Source organism: Gopherus evgoodei, chromosome 23 (genome assembly GCF_007399415.2).
Source record: "Gopherus evgoodei ecotype Sinaloan lineage chromosome 23, rGopEvg1_v1.p, whole genome shotgun sequence".
Taxonomy (NCBI): Eukaryota; Metazoa; Chordata; order Testudines; family Testudinidae; genus Gopherus; species Gopherus evgoodei.
The window spans coordinates 7,624,472-7,645,548 of record NC_044344.1 but is presented as its reverse complement, the minus strand read 5'-3'; the positions used below and the strand labels follow the sequence as shown (position 1 = coordinate 7,645,548).

At 54.3% G+C, this 21,077-nt stretch overlaps 2 protein-coding genes across 4 annotated transcripts; both read left to right on the top strand.

The window, feature by feature from the left end:
- The first annotated feature begins 1,380 nt into the window (after positions 1 to 1,380).
- LOC115639107 (slit homolog 2 protein-like) lies at positions 1,381 to 4,416 on the top strand. Its single transcript, XM_030541481.1, has 2 exons — positions 1,381 to 1,471; positions 2,895 to 4,416. The coding sequence occupies exon 2, from the start codon at positions 3,034 to 3,036 to the stop codon at positions 4,093 to 4,095; it is 1,062 nt and encodes a 353-aa protein (XP_030397341.1). The 5' UTR covers positions 1,381 to 1,471; positions 2,895 to 3,033; the 3' UTR covers positions 4,096 to 4,416.
- Positions 4,417 to 10,475: 6,059 nt separating this feature from the next.
- On the top strand, positions 10,476 to 20,998 carry TMEM101 (transmembrane protein 101). 3 transcript variants are annotated; one of them, XM_030541483.1, is made up of 5 exons: positions 10,476 to 10,636; positions 12,532 to 12,712; positions 13,412 to 13,558; positions 16,408 to 16,671; positions 20,872 to 20,998. In XM_030541483.1, the coding sequence occupies exons 1-5, from the start codon at positions 10,500 to 10,502 to the stop codon at positions 20,902 to 20,904; spliced, it is 762 nt and encodes a 253-aa protein (XP_030397343.1). In that variant the 5' UTR covers positions 10,476 to 10,499; the 3' UTR covers positions 20,905 to 20,998. The 3 variants fall into 3 exon arrangements, with proteins under 3 accessions (XP_030397343.1, XP_030397342.1, XP_030397344.1); XM_030541482.1 differs by lacking the exon at positions 20,872 to 20,998 and having other exon boundaries at positions 10,477 to 10,636; positions 16,408 to 18,269; XM_030541484.1 differs by lacking the exons at positions 10,476 to 10,636; positions 20,872 to 20,998 and adding an exon at positions 11,586 to 11,819 and having other exon boundaries at positions 16,408 to 18,269.
- Positions 20,999 to 21,077: the final 79 nt, after the last annotated feature.

Genomic DNA, 21,077 nt, shown 5'->3' with positions numbered 1-21,077 from the left:
AAAAGAGTCAGAAAAATGTTGTTTGGTTCGACCCCCAGCGAGATGCTTCATGGGGGTGTTTGTAATCAAAGCCAGGGAAGGAAGTGCTAGATTGACACCCGCTGTTCTGCTGCCACCACCTTCCTTAGCACCAGGCTGGGGAGGGTTTGATTTTCCCTTTTTAACCAGGAAATGTTGATAAATGTCAGTTTTGTTGGGCGCGCGCAAGCTGGCGGAAATCTGTTTCTATGGCTAAGAATCAAAAAGCACAGAGAGGCAGAGGCAGAAAAATGCTTCTTGGGGCCTTCTTACACTTGGCTTTTCTGTCTCTTCCCCTGGTCTATGGTGCGTGCTGCTGCCAGTTTGAAGGGTTACAAAGCTTGACCTGCCGGAATCTCAAGGTCACTTGCTATTACATAACGACTGTCTAACCCTCCCTGCCCACATTATTCCTGGCAACTGTAAATCAAAATAGCGACGGGATGCGAATCTCAAGCCCAGGGCTTGTGGCTTCCCTCTCAGACATGGGTGTCCTCTGAGTTCTAGCCCCAGCTCCATCTTGGGGGATTCAAACCTGGGTCTCCTGTGCCCTGGGTGAGTGCCCCAGCTGCTGGGCTAAGGATTGCAATGGGGGCGGTGTTAGGTGACCAGGTGTCCCGATTTTATAGGGACAGTCCCGATTTTTGGGTCTTTTTCTTATATAGGATCCTATTAGCCCCCACCCCCAACCCGATTTTTCACATTTGCTGTCTGGTCACCCTAATGTGGTGGCACCACCTCAGCTCCTGTTTGGTGAATCTAGGCTGATGAAGGGAAACGTTTCATTTTGATGACATCAAAATGAACCCTTTGGACCTGTTTGGAAACAGTTTGAGTATTGGCTTGCTAAACCCAGGGTTGTGAGTTCAATCCTGGGGGGGGGCCGCTTAGGGATCTGGGGCAAAAATCAGTACTTGGTCCTGCTAGTGAAGGCAGGGGGCTGGACTCAATGACCTTTCGAGGTCCCTTCCAGTTCTAGGAGATGGGCAGAGCTCCAATTATTAAATATTAATTTTTTTAAAAATCCGTTTTTGTTTTGGAGGAAACAGTTCTACATTGCCCCACATTCGTGAAACGTTTCAGTCAACCTGAATTTACCTTTCTCGGCAGAAGTCTTGGCCCAAACATTGTGCCCCGGCTCTAATTATGATACAGGCTCTAGCTACAGGACCGTGTGGTCACCTTTTCCCCCACCGGACCTCGGGCTCATTCGGTGCACGGGGGGGGAAGGTTGCAAGGGGAACCTTAATGCTGTTTTTGCCAAACTGTCCGAGTGCTTGACTTTGCGACCTGAATGACCTTCCCATAATGTAGATTTTTGGGGGTATGTAATTTCCTAGTTTGTTTTTTTTTTTTTAAGAAGGAAAAACCAAAGTGTGGGCCTCTGTATTGCACGTTCTCCAGCACTGGCTTCAGGATTTGAACCCAGGACCACAGAACTTGGCCGCTTGAGGTAAGGATTAATTACGCTACCTGGCAGCAGGAGTAGACAGAAGATGCAAGGGAGGGTTATTCCATGTGGCTAGAGGGGATGGGGGCAGGGCTCGTTTTTTGTTCCCTCCCCACGAGCCCCCAGGAAGGCTGTGTGGGTGTAGGGCTTTGGACACCCTCCTTGCTGCCTCTGGGTGCCAGGGGAGAGCCATCCACCTCCATCCCCATGAAACTGCTGCTCTGCCCGGAGTATGCCTCTCTAGTCTTGCAGACCTGGAACCCAGGGGGTCTAGAATCCAGCCTGGAGTAGTGCCTGGTCCCTTCCCTTGCACCTCAGCCTGCACGGCACTCAGGGACAAGACTCCAGCCCCCTGCCTATGGGGGACCCGTCCATCTTCCTCCAGGCTCTGAGATTAGTGTCCCAAACGGGGTAACGGTTTGAACCGGCAGCTGGCTGGGTGGGTGAAATTGCTGCCGATCTCCTGCTGCTGCGGGTTGCCTAAAAGCAGGAGGCCTGGGGCTGCCCTATGGCCACTGGCCTGGCTGTGAGACCTTCTGGTGCCAGGGGGCAGTGCTGAGCCGTGGGGGGCCCCACCTGTCAAGAGGAGGACACAGGCCGGATGTTTGTGAGCCAGAGCTGGGGTGGGAAGTGCCCCCACCCCCGTGCAGATCAGATTTCCATCCCCAGATCCTGGCCTGCTAATCCCCCGCCCCGCTAGGGTGACCAGATGTCCCGTTTTTATAGAGACAGTCGTGTTTTTGGGGACTTTTTCTTATAAAGGCTCCTATTACCCCCACCCCCCGTCCCGTTATTTCACAGTTGCTATCTGGTCACCCTGCGACCTCACTGCTGTCAGCACACAGGGGCATTTCCCCAGGGCCACCAGCCCTAAACTGCCCCCATTGCAAGCCCTAGTGTAGGGGGCATGCCGGGGGGGGGTCAGGAGGGAATGCTCCACAGCGTTCACTGCTACAGGGATTTCATGCTGGGGAGCAATCTGATTTACACCGGGATTTGCTTCACCCCTGAATTCAGCCAGGGCACAGGCGGCCTTCAAGCTCCTGCCCCCTCCCTGCCGCGCCTCCTTGAGGCTCAGCACAAAAACCTCGCCCCGTGCCTGCTGCTGTCTGTCTGCCTGTCTCTCTGCTGGCCGGAACGGGCAGCCCTGGGGGCAGCTTGGGTAATCCCTTACCGGCTGCTCTCACCCCTCCTCTGCCCAGCAGATCTAGCGCAAGGCAAAAGCTGCAGCGCTGCTGGCAAAGCGAGGGACTGGCCCGCAGGGCTGTAAAAAAAGAGCCCGGGAGGTCCTCCCCCAGCCCAAGGACCTATCCGAGCCGTTCCCTCCCCACTGGATCGTTCAGGTTCCGTCTCCTGCTTTGTCCTGGAAGGAGAGAGACCAAGAAAGCTCTGGGCTTATCACTCAACAAAGGACTCTTTGTTACAGCCTCCTCCAAGGAAACCTGACCTCCCTCCCCATCTGTGGGGTGGAAAGCGACCCGAACGGGGCTGCTGGCTTGGCTGGGCCCTCTCTCCTTCTGTCGGCGCCGGGCTTCTGCTCTATGTGGGCTCTGTAGCCCGCCTCCATGATGCTGCCCTTCTTCCTGGCTCTCCTGCTTTGGGTGCCGGTGGCAGGAGCCGCCAAGGCCTGTCCCCACCTGTGCATCTGCTACGAATCCTCGGATTTCGTGGACTGCCGTGGCCGGCACCTGGCCCACATCCCCCGCAGCATCCCGCATAGCACGTGGCTCCTGGATCTGAGGCACAACAGCCTGACCAGCCTGGAGGCAGGCTCCTTCGACACCCTGTGGTCTATGAAGATCTTGCTCCTGGCCCACAACTCTGTTGGCCAGCTCTGGCCCAAGGCCTTCACGTGCCTGGGCTTCCTGGAGAAGATAGACCTCAGCCACAACCTCCTGGCCCAGCTGCCTCCTGACTTCTCCGATGAACTGGCCTCCCTGAAGGAGCTCAAGGCGGCCTACAACCGGCTGTCGGCCGTGGGCTATGAGAGCCTGCAGCACCTGGAGAGCCTAGAGAAGCTGGACCTGAGCTACAATCAAGTGGCTTCCATTGAGAAGGGGGCCTTTCGGGGCCTGTCCAGGCTCCGCTACCTCTACCTCCAGTCCAACCGTCTGGGGATTGTCCACAACGGCTTCTTCTCCATGCTCCAGAACCTAGAAGTCCTCTTCCTTGGCACCAACAACATCAGTGCCATCGAGCTGGAGGCCTTCACCTCCCTGCACAACGTGAACCTCCTGGTCTTAACCGGCAACCAGCTCATCCACCTCAAATTCAAGACCTTCCTGAACATCCAGACGCCGAGCACCCACCTCCAGCTCGCTGGCAACCCCTGGGCCTGCGACTGTGACCTCCAGCGGGTCTTTAGCAAGATCCTGAGCGTCCGCCACCTCCATGTGGAAGACTACACCAATATCACCTGTGCCAGTCCCTGGCAGCTGGCCGGCTTGCCTCTGGTTTCTGTGGACACCCAGCTGTGCGTGGCTGAGACAGCCACTGTCCTGGTGATCACGGTCACCGTCCTGGTGACGGTCATCGCCGCCATCGTCATGGCGGAGAGGAACAGGAAGAAGAGCCAGGAGAAGAACTGGAATGAGTCGGACGGCCCCCTCGACCCGCAGGAGAAGTGAGATGAGGGGTGGGAAAGCCAGCGCCTGGTGCGTGAGAAGCCTTTGCTTTTGAGCTCTCCTGGATCCGCGCTGACTGGCCCTATTCCCAGCTCCTCGGGACTCAAGCCCGGATGCCTGGTGTGGGGACGCTTTATCCAGAGCCGCCCTGCCCGGAGATGTGACCTGGTGCACTGACCCCAGGGGGCTCCCGCTCGGTCCCATCAGAGTCGGGCCAGGTCCCTTCCTTTCACCTGCTCATTGCCACCAGGTTCTGAGAGCCAACGGCTGCCCTGCTACGCCCCTGCACCCACCTCCCCGGCCTTCAAACCCTCCCTCGGGCACACCCCCCACAAGCGCGCTGGCCTTTAACAGCTGCCTCCAGTGATGCTTCTCCTGCCCCCTGCTGGCCTGTGTGGGGATTGCACAGATGTAGCCAACTGGAATGTGGTGAAGAGGGGGAGGGAGGGAATCTCCCCCCCACCCGCCCTCGACTACACTGGCTTCGCAGAGCTGACGGGAGGGAAAGGAGAACAGTGCTCTGGTTTTGCCCTTCAACTCAGCAGTTCTGGCTCCGTCAGCCCTCGCAGCCCTTCCCTACGAGGCGGGGATTACCCCTGCCTTACAGCTGGGGAAACTGAGGCACGGCGCTTCAGCCAAGATCAGTGCAGTGAGCTGGGAATAGAACCCGGGGGTCCTGATGCTCGATCCTGCCCTTCTCAGACCCTCCTCTGCTCTGAGCTGGCCCGATGGAGTTTGGGGGTAGCGTTAAAGCACTGCCTTGTGGGAAGAGCAGGTTTAGGGGCTGCTGGGGCTTCCCTCTGGAGGCCGGTGCAGTGGGTGGGGAGCTGCTAGGCAGAGCTGGTTGTCTGCTCCGTGTGTGAAACCTCTTGGGCTGGTGGGGGGCCCTTGACTCAGTGGTCAGGAGGAACCACCTGCTCCACATCAATCCTGAGGCCAGGGCTGCCTGGGGGAAGCTTGCCTAGGAAGCTCTGGCCTGGTTCTGACCCTTCCTTTCCACCTAAACCAACGCCCTGAAGAGCAAAGAGGTCTCGGCAGCAGGGTACTGGCTGTGATCACAGGCTGCTGGCTGGAGCCTCTGCCTAGCCCTCAGCCCTACTCCCGCCTGGCCCAGTGGTGCTGTGAGCCACGCTCCAAACCACAAGGCCCTCGCTGTGCATTCACCTCCTCGGCCCAGTCCTGGACCCAGCCGTGGCAGCAGCTCTGGCTTAACCAGCAGATTACAAATCCTCCTGCCGGAGGGTGAGCAGCCCCGCCAGGAGGCCCGAGCGCCTCTTGGAGGGAGAAGGAGAGTGAGGATTAGGTCAGGTCGTGTGTTTGGTGTCACAGGTGGACCAGGCAGCTCTCCTGGGGGGCGGGTCCTTTGGCCACGGGATTTTACAATTTGTGGGGCATGAATGATTTGGCAGGGAATGTGGGTGCAGGAGGACAGCTTTGGGGGCCAGGCTGGAGGAGGGATTGTGAGACCTGAGAACGTTCAGAGGTTTATCCCCAGCTAGGGGTCTGATCCTGTGAGGTGCTGCCGGTCTGGGGCTTCCCCCAATGAGGGGGATCTGCCTCTTACAGGATCAGGCCCTGAATCGCCTTCCTGTCAGGCTCCTACTAACCACAGCTAGAGAACAGGGCTGTGTTTTGAGCCAGTCCCAAAGCTCTTTGAGCTGGGGCAGGGGCAAATCCCCTGTGGAGTCATCTACTGGGAAACCTTTGTGCCAAGGGGTTCCTGGCTGCTAAGATAATTAGATAAGATAATACGGCCGCTGGGCTGCAGAATCCTGTTGTGGAAAAGAAATAAAAGCTGGTTTTTCTGGGTGCGTGTGTGGTGTTTACTGTGTGTATCGCACTAGGCCCTAATGCTGGAGCAGGGCCCCCTCGTTCTGTGTGTACAGCACTGAGCACGGAGAGACAGCCCCTTCCCCAGGGAGCTTCCAGGCTCAGGCCTGGTCCACACTACAGCGTTAAATCGATTTAAACAGCGTTAAATCGATTTTAACGCTGTACCCGTCCACACTACAAGGTACTTAAAATCGATTTTAAGGGGTCTTAAAATCGATTTCTGTACTCCTGCTCAACGAGAGGAGCAACCCTAAAATCGATATTACTATATCGATTTAGGGTTAGTGTGGACGGAAATCGAAGTTATTGGTCCCATTCTTTTACTGAGCTACCCAAAGTGCACCGCTCCAGAAATCGATGGTAGCCTGGGACCATGGACGCACACCACCGAAGTAATGTGCCCTAATGGGGACTCGTAAAATCGATTTTATAAAATGTTTTATAAAATCGATTTTATTAATTTCGATTTTACTCTGTAGTGTGGACGTGGCCTCAGTGATGTTGGTTGGCAGCATTTTCCACTGGTTTCTCTCCCCTCTTCTAAGGTCTCGGCGCTGATTAAAGGGCCAGGCAAGTCTTGTTTCCTGAATCCAGCGCCAGGATGGGATAGTGAGAAACAGTGAAATGATCATTGGGCCCAGTGGTCCCCCACCAGGGTAGGAACAGCATGGTTCAGCGTGCAGGGTGGTGAACTGAGACCTGGGTTCTGTTCCTTGCTCTGCTAGTGGCCTATTGGGTCACTTTCCCTCTCTTGCTCAGTTTCCCCATCTATAAAATGGGGGTAATGGCCCTGGCTTCCTTTCTAAAAGGCTGAGAGACCTATTAATGGCAAGGTCTAGGTATTGTTATCTGAGCATCTCTGAAGTGGTTTTGGATTTATCTCCGCCATGGCCAGGTGAAATCTTATTCCCATTTTACAGACAGAAGCTGAAGGCAAGGGCCACATTTTCCAACGCGCTCAACACGATGGGTGTCGGACACACATGTCCCCCTGCCTCTACGCTGCTAAAAACCTGACCCCTCGTTATGGATGGTGGCCTCTTGAAAGCCTGACCAACGTCATGCAGGAAATTTGTGACCCAGATGGGCTGTGACCCCATATTTTCCAGTCCAGTGCCGTCTCCACAAGCCCAGCCTTCCTCTAGCACAGACATGGGCAAACTACAGGCCACGTCTCGCAGGTGGGACCGTCCTGCCCGGCCCCTGAGCTCCCAGCCAGGGAGCCTCGTCCCCGGCCCCTTCCCCGCAGCCACGCCACTGCATGGGCTACGCTCTGGCCCACTGCTCCCACTGGGCAGTGGGGGGAGTGCAGCTGGCTATGGCTGGGGGTCGCGGCTGCAAGCTCCTGCTGCTGGTAAGGCGAGGGGAGCAGGGGGGTTGGGTAAGGGAGCAGGGGATCCTGGGAGGCAGTCAGGGAGGAGGGGATGGTTGGATGGGGTGGAGGTTCTGGGGTGGTGGTCAGGGGATGAGGAACAGGGAGCTTTGGGAGTGGGAGTCCTCGGGGGGGATGTGGATAGGGGTCGGGAGGGCAGTCAGGGAGCAGGGGGGGTTGGATAAGGGGGTGGGATCCCAGGGGGCAGTTGGGGTGGGGGGGCAGGGGATGAGGAGCAGAGTGTGATTGGATAGGGGGTGGGGGTCCCAGGGGAGTTGTCGGGGGTGTGGCTAGGAGTCAGGGGACAGGGAGCAGGGGCAGTTGGATGTGGTGGAGGTTCTGGGGGGGTGGTCAGGGGATGGGGAACAGGGAGCGTTGGGAGGGGTGCTTGTCAGGGGGTGGGGATGTGGATAGGGGTCAGGAGCGCAGTCGGGACAGGGAGCAGGGGCGGTTGGCTGGGTTGGAGGCTCTGAGGGGAGCAGTCAGGGGGCTGGGGCCAGGCTGTTTGGGGAGGCGCCCAGCCCTCCATACAGTTGCGCAACCCCGATGTGGCCCTCGGGCCAAAAAGTTTGCCCACTGATGCTCTAGCAAGTCCCTCTCTGGTTCGCTCGGGGCTGGGACACCCTTGTCTCTGTGGAGCACAGTGTGAATGCTCTGCACAGGGCGTTATGCACACAGCCCCCCAATGGCAATGGGCGCTGAGAACTGGTATGACACACCCAGAATGAGTTCAAGTACAAGTCAAAGCCAGGTAACTATAATTCTCTAAACCGACCTGGCCGGGGCTTGGGCTGTAAAAACAGGCTCCGTATGGAGCCCAGGGGGGACTCCACTTGTTATCCGGGAGAGTATTGAACTCAGCAGAACTGCTCCTGCGTGTAAAGTTACACGCCTGCATACGTGCGCTTGTGGTGCAGGCTAAGAGGAAAATTTTGCTCGTTGGCTGGCACCCTGTCAACTTGTTTAAGGCACAGAAGGGCTTGGGACACATTTCACAAGTGCTCAGCCACCCATTTAAGCAAGGTAAGTAGCTGGGTTTTTCCAAAGAGCCATATGTATTGAATGCTGGGCTGCTTGGAAAACCCAGCTGTAAGCATCACTTCTGCAAAGTTTTAATGCTTATTTTAGTGCCCATGTGAGGGCTGTTATGTGGACCAGCACCAAGAGGACTGAACCAGGACCTCCAGAGCTAAAAGCGAGTGGGGTCAGGAGGGCAGTCAGGGGACAGGGAGCAGGGGGGTTGGATAAGGGGGTGGGATTCCAGGGGGCAGTTAGGGGCAGGGGGGTCTTGGGAGGAGGTGGTCAAGGGATGAGGACAGCTGGAGCTAGGTTTGATCATGTGCCTGTAACAGGCTTGTTCTCTGTGGGTCAGCACAGAGGGGGATCTGTAATATACACACATGGGTGCTGAGGCCTTGGAAATCTGGCTGTTAGTCCAACAGCTGTGCCACTGCTGAAGCCAGTCACAAGAGTAGGGGAAATTTGGCTCATCACAAATCCAGGGCCTGGACTGAAACGTTCTTGAACAGAAGATCATTGGTCTCCCGTCCCTCTACCCCCTCATTGAGCTCAGATATAATTTGCTGGCATTGCAGCAAACTCTGTGTCCTAAAGCTGGATTTACTGTGTTGGCAGAAACCTCACCAAGGGCAGGAAGCCAGCATCCCATAATCCCACATTCTTAATTAATCCCCCCATCACTCAGGAATTCACCAGCTGTAGGAGCAAAATGTAAAGTGTTCTTGGTAGGCCTCAGCTCTCTTTAGGTCCATCTGGGGTCCTCCAGACTGCAAAGGGAGAAAGAAAGGTGAATTCTTCCACGGAACCATCTAAAATGATGGTCAAAGCTGCAGGCACCAGGCTGAGATGTGGGAGCCTAGGGCCAGATTTTATTAACCGATTATCAGCTAGAAATAGGGGGAGTGCTCCCAGAGCAGCACTGAAGGATGGGGAGAGGAGCATTACAGCTGGGTGGGGACTGACAGCCGTGCCTCCTGGAGTCTGATCCCAGCCCTTGGAAGGCGCTGGGGTCTAGGGGCTGAGGATGAGGATGTGGGGATTGGGAGTCAGGAGCCTGGGTTCTGTTCACTCTTGTGGGAAGGGAGCGGTGGCAGGTGGTTGGGGGAGGGACTAAGTCAGGACTCCTGGATTAGATCCCAGCTCTTAGAAGGGAAGAGCGGGGAGATTGGAAGTCAGGGCTCCTGGGTTCTGTTGCCAGCCTTTGGCAGGGAATAGGGAAGGAAGTTAGAACAGGGGGTCATGCATTGGGGAGGGAGTTTGGGAGTCAGGGCTCCTGGGTTCTGCTGCCAGCCCTTGGCAGGGAATAGGGAAGCAGGTTAGAACAGGGGGTGCATGCATTGAGGAGGGGGTTGAGGAGTTAGGACTTCTGGGTTCTGTTGCCAGCCCTTGGCAGGGAATAGGGAAGGAGGTTAGATAGGGGGGTGCATGCATTGGGGAGGGGGGTTTGGAGTCAAGGCTCCCAGGTTCTGCTGCCAGCCCTTGGCAGGGAATAGGGAAGGAGGTTAGAACAGGTGGTGCATGCATTGGGGAGGGGGGGTTGGAGTCAAGGCTCCCAGGTTCTGCTGCCAGCCCTTGGCAGGGAATAGGGAAGGAGGTTAGATAGGGGGTTGCATGCATTGGGGAGGGGGTTTGGAGTCAAGGCTCTCAGGTTCTGCTGCCAGCCCTTGGCAGGGAATAGGGAAGGAAGTTAGAACTGGGGGTGCATGCATTGGGGAGGGGGGTTTGGAGTCAAGGCTCCCAGGTTCTGCTGCCAGCCCTTGGCAGGGAATAGGGAAGGAGGTTAGAACAGGGGGTGCATGCATTGGGGAGGGGGTTTGGGAGTCAGGAGTCCTGGGTTCTTTTCCCAGCAGGGCAGGGGGATAGAGAGAGCAGAGAACTCCTGGGTTCTCTCCCCCCATCCTGAGACAGCTGGCTGGTGCACAGGGGTCAGAACGGGGCAGGGGGCCTGCCCCTGGCCGGGCTCTGTAGCGAGGACCCCCCACCCCGCACACTGCTGGGCGTGGGGAGGCCCATCGACTCCAGCGGCAGCGGGGCTGGAAGGAGCCTGCGCTCGCGCACCTCCCGAGGAACCTCCCGTGGGCGGAACCCGGCTGCTGGCGGGGCGCGTTTCCGGCCGGGCACATGTGGGGACGGATGCGAGCGGAAGCGCGCTGCCGGACCGGCTGGGCTGCCCCGCACTAAGATGGCGGCGGCCGGGGCTCGGCGGCGGCGGTTGCTGCGGCTGCTGATGCAGCTCGGCTCGGTGCTGCTCACGCGCTTCCCCTTCTGGAACTGCCTCAGCGCCCTCATGCTCTTCGCGGAGCGGGCCGACGCCCGGAGGTGGGCGGGGCGGGGGCGGGGCGGTCAGAGGAGGAGCTAGGAGGGATGGGGGAGGGGCAGGGGATGAGATGGGGAGGACTTGGGGGTGGGGTGGAGTCAGGAGGGATGGGGCGGGGCCAGAAGGGATTGGGGAGGGGCAGGGGATGAGATGGGGAGGAGTCACGGTGGAGTGGAGTCAGGAGGGATGGGGAGGGGCAGGGGATGAGATGGGGAGGAGTCAGGGTGGGGTGGAGTCGTGTGGGAAGGAGGGACAGTGGGTAGGAGAAGGGGTTAGATGGGGAGGAGGGAGTAGAAGTTAGGATCGATGGAGTCAGGGTCACGGGTGGTGGGGGAGGAGGAGAGGGTGGTGGTGGGGGTCATGGGGAAGGGCAGAGTTAAGGGCAGGATGAGAATTGGTCCCCTGAGGCAGCAGCTGTCTGTGCTACACACTGTTCCTAGGCGTGGTCTGGTTAATGGCCTTGCATCTGCTGGTGCTAAAGTAACATCAAGGCTCTGCCTTAAGCCGGGGGACCGTAGCTCAGGCGCTAAATCCTTCCTTACCGGACTTCCTGAGGCTTAGCTGTTGCTTACGTGAGGTGCTAGACTGTTCATGGTTAGGGTTGCCAGGTGTCCGGTTTTCTAAAGCTCGGAGGTGGCAGGAGGTGCCTGGTCATTAACCCAGCCCCTGCGTAGTAGCTGGGGGCTGCCTCCTACCTGCCCACAGGCTCCTTGTTAGCCTGCAGCAGCTCCTGTCCCAGCCCTGGATCAGCAGAGCGAACCCAGCTGGGGCCGAGAAGGTGGAGTGGAGCCAGCCAGCAGGGAAGGCAGAGGCATGTGTGACAGAGTGGACCCTTGGGGGAAGAGGCAGAAAAGGGAGTGGAGCCTAGGGAAGAGGTGGAGAAGGGGGCGGGAACTCAAGGGAGGAGGTGGAGCAGGGGTGCGGCCTTAGGGGAAAAAGGTGGGGCAGGGCCCATTACCAGCAATTAGAAAGGTGGCAACCCTATTTGGATTGCAATACCCAGATGCAGCTAATGCTGGAGTGGAAACCATGTAGCACTGCGTGTGCCTTTGGGGAGTTAGAGCTGGCGCTTTTCTGATGGTGCTGGGTCATGCAGAGAGACACTGTGAATGGCTTTGAGCTTATTTTCATAACATGTGGAACAGCAAGCTTGGATAATTTGAGTGGCCTCCCCCTCCATTCATGGTAGGCATTTGGGGAGGCAGTGTTGCCTAGTGGATAGATCACTGGACTAGGGGTCAGGAGATGTGGGTTCTATTCCAGGCTTTGCCACTGGCCTGCTGGGTGACCTTGGGTATTTTGTTTATTATGTTTATTATGGTAGTGCTGACGGGCCAACCAAGATGGACCTCTGTTGTGCTAGGTGCTGTACAAATAGAATAATAGACATTCTTTGCCCAGGAGAACTTACTGTATTTTATTTTTTGAGTGGATTTGCTTCCCTGCTCTGTGCCTCAGTTTCCCCTTCTGTAATATGGGGATAATGATACTGACCTTCTTTGGAAAGTGCTTTGAGATCTATGGAAGAAAAGAGCTGTATAAAACCTATGGATTATTGTTAGAGAAGACTGCGACTGAAGCATGCTGATGGGATGACGGGAGGAAACTTCCCTTGCCACTCTTTGGCCCTTACATACTCCAGGATAAATACAGGACCTCCGTGTCCAGGGCTGTCCCTTGGATACTGTCGCAGGCTAATGTGGGAGAGCGAACTCAGGTTTCTAATATCTCCAGCCTGAAAGCAGAGTTCTTCCCAAGGCAGTGCCCGAACACAGTTTTGGGCACCCTGAGCTCACATGCGGATGGAGGGTTGTGGCTGCTTTGTCCTGCTCATGTGGTATGACTTGATTCCTCAGATGTCCAACTGGATTGAAACTCCTTCCTTGTCTCCCCCTAGGAAACCTGACATCCCAGTCCCATATCTGTACTTGGACATGGGGGCAGCAGTGTTGTGTGCCAGCTTCATGTCCTTCGGGGTGAAGCGCAGGTGGTTTGCACTGGGAGCTGCTCTTCAGCTGGCAGTCGGCACGTATGCGGCGTATATCGGGGGCTATGTGCACTACGGTGACTGGCTGAAGGTGATGTGTTCATCGGAATTCCCTGGGGGGCCGATCGGCTAGGGGGCAGCTGCCTCATCTGTTCCCATGCCAGCCTTGCTTAGTAATCCTGGGCTCTTTGGCCTATCTGAAATGAGTGTAGATCTCAGTCCAGGCCCCCAGGCACTAACATCCAAGTGAAGCTAGTATCCTCACTGGGCCTCCTTGTTGGCTCTTTCAGCGGGGAGGGCAAGGAATTAAGAGGCCATAGAGACTGAATCGCTCCCTCGCTCCTTGAGATCAGGATGGTGTAAGGGGTGACTTGCCCTGCTAATGCCTGGGTTGCATCTGCTTTGTGAATAGAAGAAGGCTTCAGTCTCCATGTTAGTATTTCAGTGAGAGCAAGAATTATCCCCATTGCCCTGTCCTTCCCCTTCTCTTCCACCTCCACCCCTGTTTTGATCCTGCTAGTCCGCTATCTCGTGGCCAAAGCAGCTGCTTCAGCGAGATTGCATAGCGCACCTAGCTACAAGCCCACACACTTTCTTCCTGACCTCAGCTGATGATCAGCTTGTGCCCTGAAATGTGAAGATGAGAGCTCTGTATCCAATGTAATGCCCCTGCAGATGTTGTTTTCATGTATCTGAATGCCTCGTGCTTTTATTTATTTTAAGTTTATGGGGCTCCTTTTTATTTCCCAGTCGCTAACAGATGTACACGCTGCGTGATTTCCCCCTGCAGGTGAGGATGTACTCACGAACCATAGCTATCATTGGTGGGTTCCTGATTTTGGCGAGTGGGGCTGGTGAGATCTATCGTCAGAAGCCACGGAGCAGGTCCCTGCAGTCCACGGGGCAGGTCTTCCTCGGCATCTACCTCATCTGCGTGGTATGTACCCAGCGGGGCAGGAGCTGCCTGGTGCCATGGTGGGCTTTCGTGCACAGCTTTGTCATTGCTAGGCATCGTGCGTTGGCTTGCAGTGAAATCACCAGAGCACGGGGACGAAGCAGGGTGATCGGAAAGAAACTGGGATTATGTGGCTGTGGCCGCAATTGGGAAAGTGTGGGTGTTGGAGCAGCTTGTATCACAGCTGGAGGAGATCAGACAAGGCCTCCAGCCTCTTTGCTTGTTAGCAGAGGCAGTTCGGATATTTACAACGTGCACATCTGTTGCTGTTCTTTCTTGTTGGCAGGCCCTTCAGAGCTGGGGGGGATTCTCTGTGGGGCACAGGTGGCCACTTAGGGTGCCCCTTGGAGTAAAAAGGGCTGTTGCCAGAGGAACACCCCAGCTGCCATGGGTACTGGCCAGCCCTGACCTGCTTACTCTGCCTGTGGACTTTTTGCTGCTCCCTATTTTTGTTTGTTCGGGTGCAGCAAGGTGCCTTTGGGTGTCGCATCGGTTCTAGAATTCTTTGCACCTCCTTTGGACAGCCCTGCAGCCTACTGCAAAGGATTCTGGGATGTTTAGAAAGCCATAGCACTATTTGCATATGACTGGACAGAAACAGAGGAAGTGGATTGGATTGGTGGGAGGAGCATCAGCTTCCATGATCCCCTAAGAACAGCCCTGCAGGTGGACGAGGCAGAGAAATGGAGACAGTGTTTTGGCACCACTTGTGCCCTTAGTCTTTGTGGTTATTGTTTGATTGAGTAGCAGGCACTATTCCTTCCTGCTGAGGCTGTATTAAATCAGAACCCTCAGCATGACAGCAGGGGGCACTGTGCCACGGGTGGCACTGCCTTTCAGAGGGGATGTAAAACTGGCATCCTGATCCCATGGTGCTTTGGGCAAAAGTCAGCTATTAACCTTGGTCTCCTGGCCAAATTCCAGCCTGATGATTAAACTATAATGAGATCCAACGGCTAGAAGTTGACGCTAGATACATTCAGACTAGTAATAAACTGGCAAATCTTGAGTAGGAGAGGGGAGGTTATTTTACCTCGGAATTTGGCACTCGTGTGACCGCTGCTGGAATCCTGTGTCCAGTTCTGGTGCCCACAATTCAAGAAGGATGTTGATAAATTGGAGAGGGGTCAGAGAAGAGCGACGAGAAGGATTAAAGGGTTAGAAAACCTGCCTGATGCTAAGAGGCGCAAGGAGCCCAGTCTATTTAGCTTAACAAAGAGAAGATTAAGGGGGTACCTGATCACAGGCTGGAAGTACCTACAAGGGGAACAAACACTTGATAATGTAAAAGCAGCAAAGAATCCTGTGGCACCTTATAGACTAACGGACGTTTTGGAGCATGAGCTTTCGTGGGTGAATACCCACTTCCTCAGATGCATGTAGTGGAAATTTCCAGGGGCAGGTATATATATGCTAGCAAGCAAGCTAGAGATAACGAGGTCAGTTCAATCAGGGAGGATGAGGCCCTGTTTTAGCAGTTGAGGTGTGAAAACCGAACTGAACACTGAACCACTGGAACAATTTGCTGAAGGTTGTGGTGGATTCTCCATCGCTAGAAAATTTTAGTTCAAGGTTGACTGTTTGTCTAAAAGATCCGCACTCTAGTTCAACCACCAGCAGCAGGAATTCATTCCGGGAAGTCTTGATGGGCTATGCCGAAGGTTGGACTGGATGATCATAATGGTCCCTTTTGGCCTATACTCTGTGAATTGCATTGGGCCTCCTTCAGTTTCAGTTGGTCTCCTGCACCCCTAAGCTGCTGTGTAGTGATTGAGTGCGTGCAGTGAAGCAGCTGCCATAGCGCACACAATCCCCAAAGCCTTTTGGGATGAAAGGCTGTGGATACGTCTACACTGCACTGGGAGGGATGTGATTGCACGACATGTAGACGTACCTGAGGTAGCTTCAGTAATGGTAGCAGTGAAGCTGCCGCAACATAGAATCATAGAACTGGAAGGGACCTTGAGAGGTCTCTAGTCCAGTCCCCTGCACTCATGGCAGGACTAAGTATTATCTAGACAGTCCCTGACAGGTGTCTGTCTAACCTGCTCTTAAAAATCTCCAATGATGGAGATTCCACAGCCACCCTAGTCAGTTTATTCCAGTGCTAAACCACCCTGACAGTTCGGAAGTTTTTCCTAATGTCCAACCTAAACCTCCCTTGCTGCAATTTAAGCCCATTGCTTCTTGTCCTGTCCTCAGATGTTAAGAAGAACAATTTTTCTCCCTCTTCCTTGTAACAGCCTTTTATGTACTTGAAAACTGTTCTCATGTCCCCTTCTCAGTCTTCTCTTCTCCAGAGTAAACAAACCCAATTTTTTTCTATCTTCCCTCATAGGCCATGTTTTCTAGACCTTTAATCATTTTTGTTGCTCTTCTCTGGACTCTCTCCAATTTGTCCACATCTTTCATGCAATGTGGCGCCCAGAACTGGACTCAATCCTGCAGCTGAAGCCTGAGTAGAGCGGAAGAATTACTTCTCGTATCTTGCTTACAGTGCTCCTGCTAATACATCCCAGAATGGTGTTTGCTTTTTTTTGCAACAGCGCTACACTGTTGACTCATATTTAGCTTGTGGTCCACTCTGACCCCCCAGATCCCTTTCCGCAGTACTCCTTCCTAGGCAGTCATTGTCCATTTTGTGTGTATGCAGCTGGGTGGGGGGCCCCTGGTGTATGTACCCAGGGTCCTGGCCGGGCAGGGCTAGATCAAAGCTAGTGTGGGTATGTCTAGCCGTGCTGTAGTCACACATCCTGATTGCAGTACAGACCTATTCAGTGTGTATGAATTTGCTCCTACCTCTTGGTTTACTGTTCCACTATGCCCTACAGGCCTATTCCCTCCAGCACAGCAAGGAGGATCGTCTGGCTTACCTCAACCACATCCTAGGTGGCGAGATCACCCTGCAGCTACTCTTCATCCTCTATGGGGTGCTGGCCCTGTCATTCCTGTCCGGTTATTATGTCAGCACGGCCGCCCAGATCCTCTCGGTGATCCTGCCCCTGGTCATCCTGTTCATTGATGGGAACCTCGGCTACTGGCATGACTCCCGGCGCATCGAGTTCTGGAACCAGATGAAACTCATCGGGCAGAACGTTGGTATCTTTGGGGCTGTCATCATCTTGGCCACAGATGGTTGAGATGGGACAAGTGGGGGCGGATAGGATGGGCCTCGGGGAGGCTCTGCAGTTTGGGGGAGGGGATGGGATTAGGTTATTTTTTAAATCACCATTATTTATTCTTTTTTTTACTATTTTTTAAAAATTCCTAGTTGATTTTTCCCATTGACAGGCCAGGGGCCTCAGCGGCTACCTCCTTCTCAAGCACGCTAGTCCTTCATCGCACTTTGACAGGTGTTTTAAGCACAGCCCTATAGAACCTCACTCTTCTGGCTCTGTGTAGCAGCAGAGGGAAGGGATCTTCCTGGACATTGTAGAACAGGGTAAGACTAGCTCAGTGGGTGTGTGAGCAGCATAATTTCTCCGCTGAAAGGAGGAGTGGATCCTGGAAGCGTGGGAGTCCCCCTGGGGAGCCAGATGATTGGTTACTGGAAAGATGCCGACAATGAACTGAGTGGGGGACTTCAAAGCCACCCATTCATCGTCTGTGGTGAACTCTGCACATTGGTTGCAATGTGGTGTGTGTGTGTGTGTGGGGTTGGGGACAACAGTAATAATAAGCTAGCTCTTATTTAGTGCTTTGCATCAGTAGATCTCAAAGCTCTTTACAAAGGAGGTCAGTGTCATCATCCCCATTGTACAGATGGGGAAACTGAGGCACGGAGCGGGGACGTGACTTGTCCAAGATCACCCAGCAGGCCAATGTCCAAGCCAGAGTAACTGTCCTCCATTCGTTACTTAAGCTGGTTCTCACTGTGCTTCTAACTACTGCCTGTGGAATTTCATGGGGTTACAAAGAAACCCTGCTCCCCAAAAGGAAGCAGTGCTACGGAGAGGAGCGATTTCAAAGGGGATCAGCCCTCAGTGCTCTTGAGAGGGAGAAGGAAGCTGCTCCGGAGATGAGAAAGGAATAATTTTGCCTCTTGCCCCGCTCCCGCTCTGTGTCCATCCGTCCATGCTGTCTCCAGTCCATCATTGGAGCACCCGTGTGACTCAGTTGTGTATTGGCTGGTCTCCTAGCACAGCCCCATGGAGGGAGCAGATGGACACTGCTTTACAACGGGACAATCCTGCCTGCCAAAGCCTGGGGGAATGAACAGCTTCACAGACGGGAGCTGCTACCCATCCCCCTGAGAGGGGGGATTTCCAGAGTGCTGGGGGGAGTGACTGAGTGAGGAAGGGAAGCTTGAAAGGGGGGAAAAGTCCAGTTCCCAACCCTCTGAGGATCCCATGTCTTACAACCCTGGCCAGTGATTGTCAGTGTCAGGGACAGGGTGGGAGACTGCGCTCCATGTTATAAGGTGACATGCTGCCCAGAGACAACTTGCCTTTGCCCCATAAGGGCCTCCTGCCACCAGGTTGGGTTTGTCTTTGGTTGCGAGGCCAGCTGGCATGCAGGATCTCTCTAGCTCTAGCGCCCTGCCCGCCTAAGGAGAGCTCTCAACCATAGTCATTGTCTCAACTGCCTAGATCAAGCTTTCCACTTTGACCTGCTGTTGCGTCTTCCCTATTTTCTAAACCACTTTCCCATCATGTATTTCTGATGATTAAATGAGAAAAGGCTTTTAACTCCACCCCTTGTTTCATTTCTTACCGGACTTTGTTTGGCTTTAATCAAGCCAGGCAAAACCCCGCCTATGGTACTTCTCCGTATCTGAGCACCTCACAGCTTTACTATGTTCATCCCACACACCTCTTCTCCCCCGCCAGCCATGTCTATTAACCCCATGTTACAGATGGGGAATTGAGACTCAGAGGCCCATAGTAACCCAGGGTGTCCGTGACTGTGCAGGGAACAGACCCTGTGTCTTCCGAATCCAGGCTTGTGCCCTAACCACTGGGCCATCCTTCCTGTCTTCCCCCTAATCACAGGCACGTGAACAGAGGAAACTTCAGCTGCTTTTCCGCTCCAGAGCCAGGTGGTCAGATCTTACTTAAGCCACCAACAGAGATGCTGGCAGGAGAGACGTGTAAGCCAGAATTTCTTATCCTAAAGTTAAGCACCTAAATAAACAGGCCGACTTTGAGGTGTCGGGCATCACTGAAGTACCTAGTACCTCCCAGATACTTAGGGATTTGTCCTCCATGAGGCACAGCAGTGTTGTTACCCCCATTGTACAGATGGGAAACTGAGGATGAACTGCCTTGCCCAAGATCATGCAAGAAATCTGTGGCAGAGCTGGGAACAGAGCCCAGGTCTTGAGTCCTGCTGCCCGATTCCTCGTATCTGAATAATGTCTCCCATCTTCTGCTTCATATGCACATTGCTTTTAGCTTGTGCCTCACCAGTTGAAGCTATGGTACTTGTACATTTCCTCTTGGGCTTACTGGGGCTTAGCGTGGGTAGTGCTGGCATTTTAAGAGTTCATTACAGGATCATGGCACTTAACCAGACAGGCTCTCCTTTAACCCTGCCACTGGGGATGCTAGTGCTTCAGCAGATCATCTCAGGGCTTGTCTACATCAGAAAGTTGCAGCGCTGGTGAGGGAGTTACAGCGCTGCAACTTTGAAGGTGTACACATCTGCAGGGCACCACCAGCGCTGCAACTCCCTGTTTGCAGCGCTGGCCGTACTCCCGTTTTGTCTCGGGTGTAGAGGATCCAGCGCTGGTGATCCAGCGCTGGGTAATCCAATGTAGACACTTACCAGCGCTTTTCTTGACCTCCGTGGAAGGAGGAAGCCTCTGGTAATCAAGCTGGTCTCCTTTCCCAGTTTGCTCTCTCGTTCCCGGAACCCCGAGCAAGCAGGTCTCCTTCCCTGCGGTTTGCTGGGTGGCTCCGGGAACGCGAGAGCAAACCGCGGCGAAGCTGGTCTCCTTTCCCGGTTTGCTCTCTCGTTCCCGGAACCCCGAGCAAGCAGGTCTCCTTCCCTGCGGTTTGCAGGGTGGTTCGGGGAACGCGAGAGCAAACCGCGGCGAAGCTGGTCTCCTTTCCCGGTTTGCTCTCGCGTTCCCGGAACCCCGAGCAAGCAGGTCTCCTTCCCTGCGGTTTGCTGGGTGGCTCCGGGAACGCGAGAGCAAACCGCGGCGAAGCTGGTCTCCTTTCCCGGTTTGCTCTCTCGTTCCCGGAACCCCCCTTGAAGCCGCCCAACAGCGCTGCAGTGTGGCCACATCTAACACCACTTGCAGCGCTGGTTGCTGTAAGTGTGGCCACTGCAGCGCTGGCCCTATACAGCTGTACTAATACAGCTGTAACAACCAGCGCTGCAAAATTTTAGATGTAGACATGGCCTCAGATTTACTGCTGCTTTACTGGCTGACTAGCAAGAATTCACGGTAGATTCATGGCAAATATCTAGCAATTTGACATTTAAATGTTTCACTGCCAGGGATGCTGGGGATGGATGACGAGTAGGTTTGTGATCAGGGTAAAATGTTCAAAAGTGCCCAGGGGACTTAGGAACCTAGCTTGTTTTCAAAAGTTGCTCAGGTGCCTAAGTCCCAATTACAGTAAGACTTAGATTTCTACGTCACTTTTGAAAATGGGCCATAGGCTGCTAAGTCACTTAGGCCCAGATTTGGAAAAGTATTTAGGCATTGCCATGCTCAGTGAAACCGAATTGATTTAGGAACCTACATCTCATTTTCAAAAAGGATTTAGGCATTTAGGTGCCGAAATCCCATTGAGAGTCAGTAGGATTTAGGCTCTTAAAATGTGGTTTAGGTTCCTAATACAGTTAACTGTCACAATGCCAAGTGCATCAACGCCTGAAGACTTTTACAAACGTGGGACTTTGTCACTTCTGACAATTTCACCCCATTTGTGTGTGGGGTTTTCAAAGGCACTAGCTGGAATTTCACTGGCGGTTTGGTGTCTGCGTCCCTTTGGCCGCTCTGAAGTTCCCAGCTGACATTTGTTGATCAGTTCTGGTGCACAGTAGCCTTATGCACTGGTTAAGGAGAAAGCAGTAAGACCCTAACGTCACACTGTTGGGATAGCTAAAGAAAGGCGAGACACCTTGAAAAAGAAGCCAAAACCACATTAAAAGATGACGTTTTCCAGCTACTCTTGTTGTCTGTTTTCTGCTGTACACATTGTGTGTAGGACTCCACAGCCAGGCTGCTGGCTCCTATAAATACAAGCTTGGGTGTGAGACTCCTGCTTGCTGTTCCACAGGATTGTAAGGAAAGATGTCGCTGCTTTTTTTACACGTTTGTTAATGGTCCCATTTTATAGGTCGGGAAAGTGAAGCACAGAGAGGGGAAGTGACTTTGCCGAGGTCCCAGTGAGTCAGTGGCAGAGATGAGACTTGAACCCAAGAGTCCCGACCCCTTGGGCAAGAGTCGGCACAACACAGGCTTCACTAGCACTTTATTAGGGAGAAGCTGGGTGCTGAATTGGCGAAGAGGATTCTTTGTGCCAATCATTCCTCTGGGTGCAGG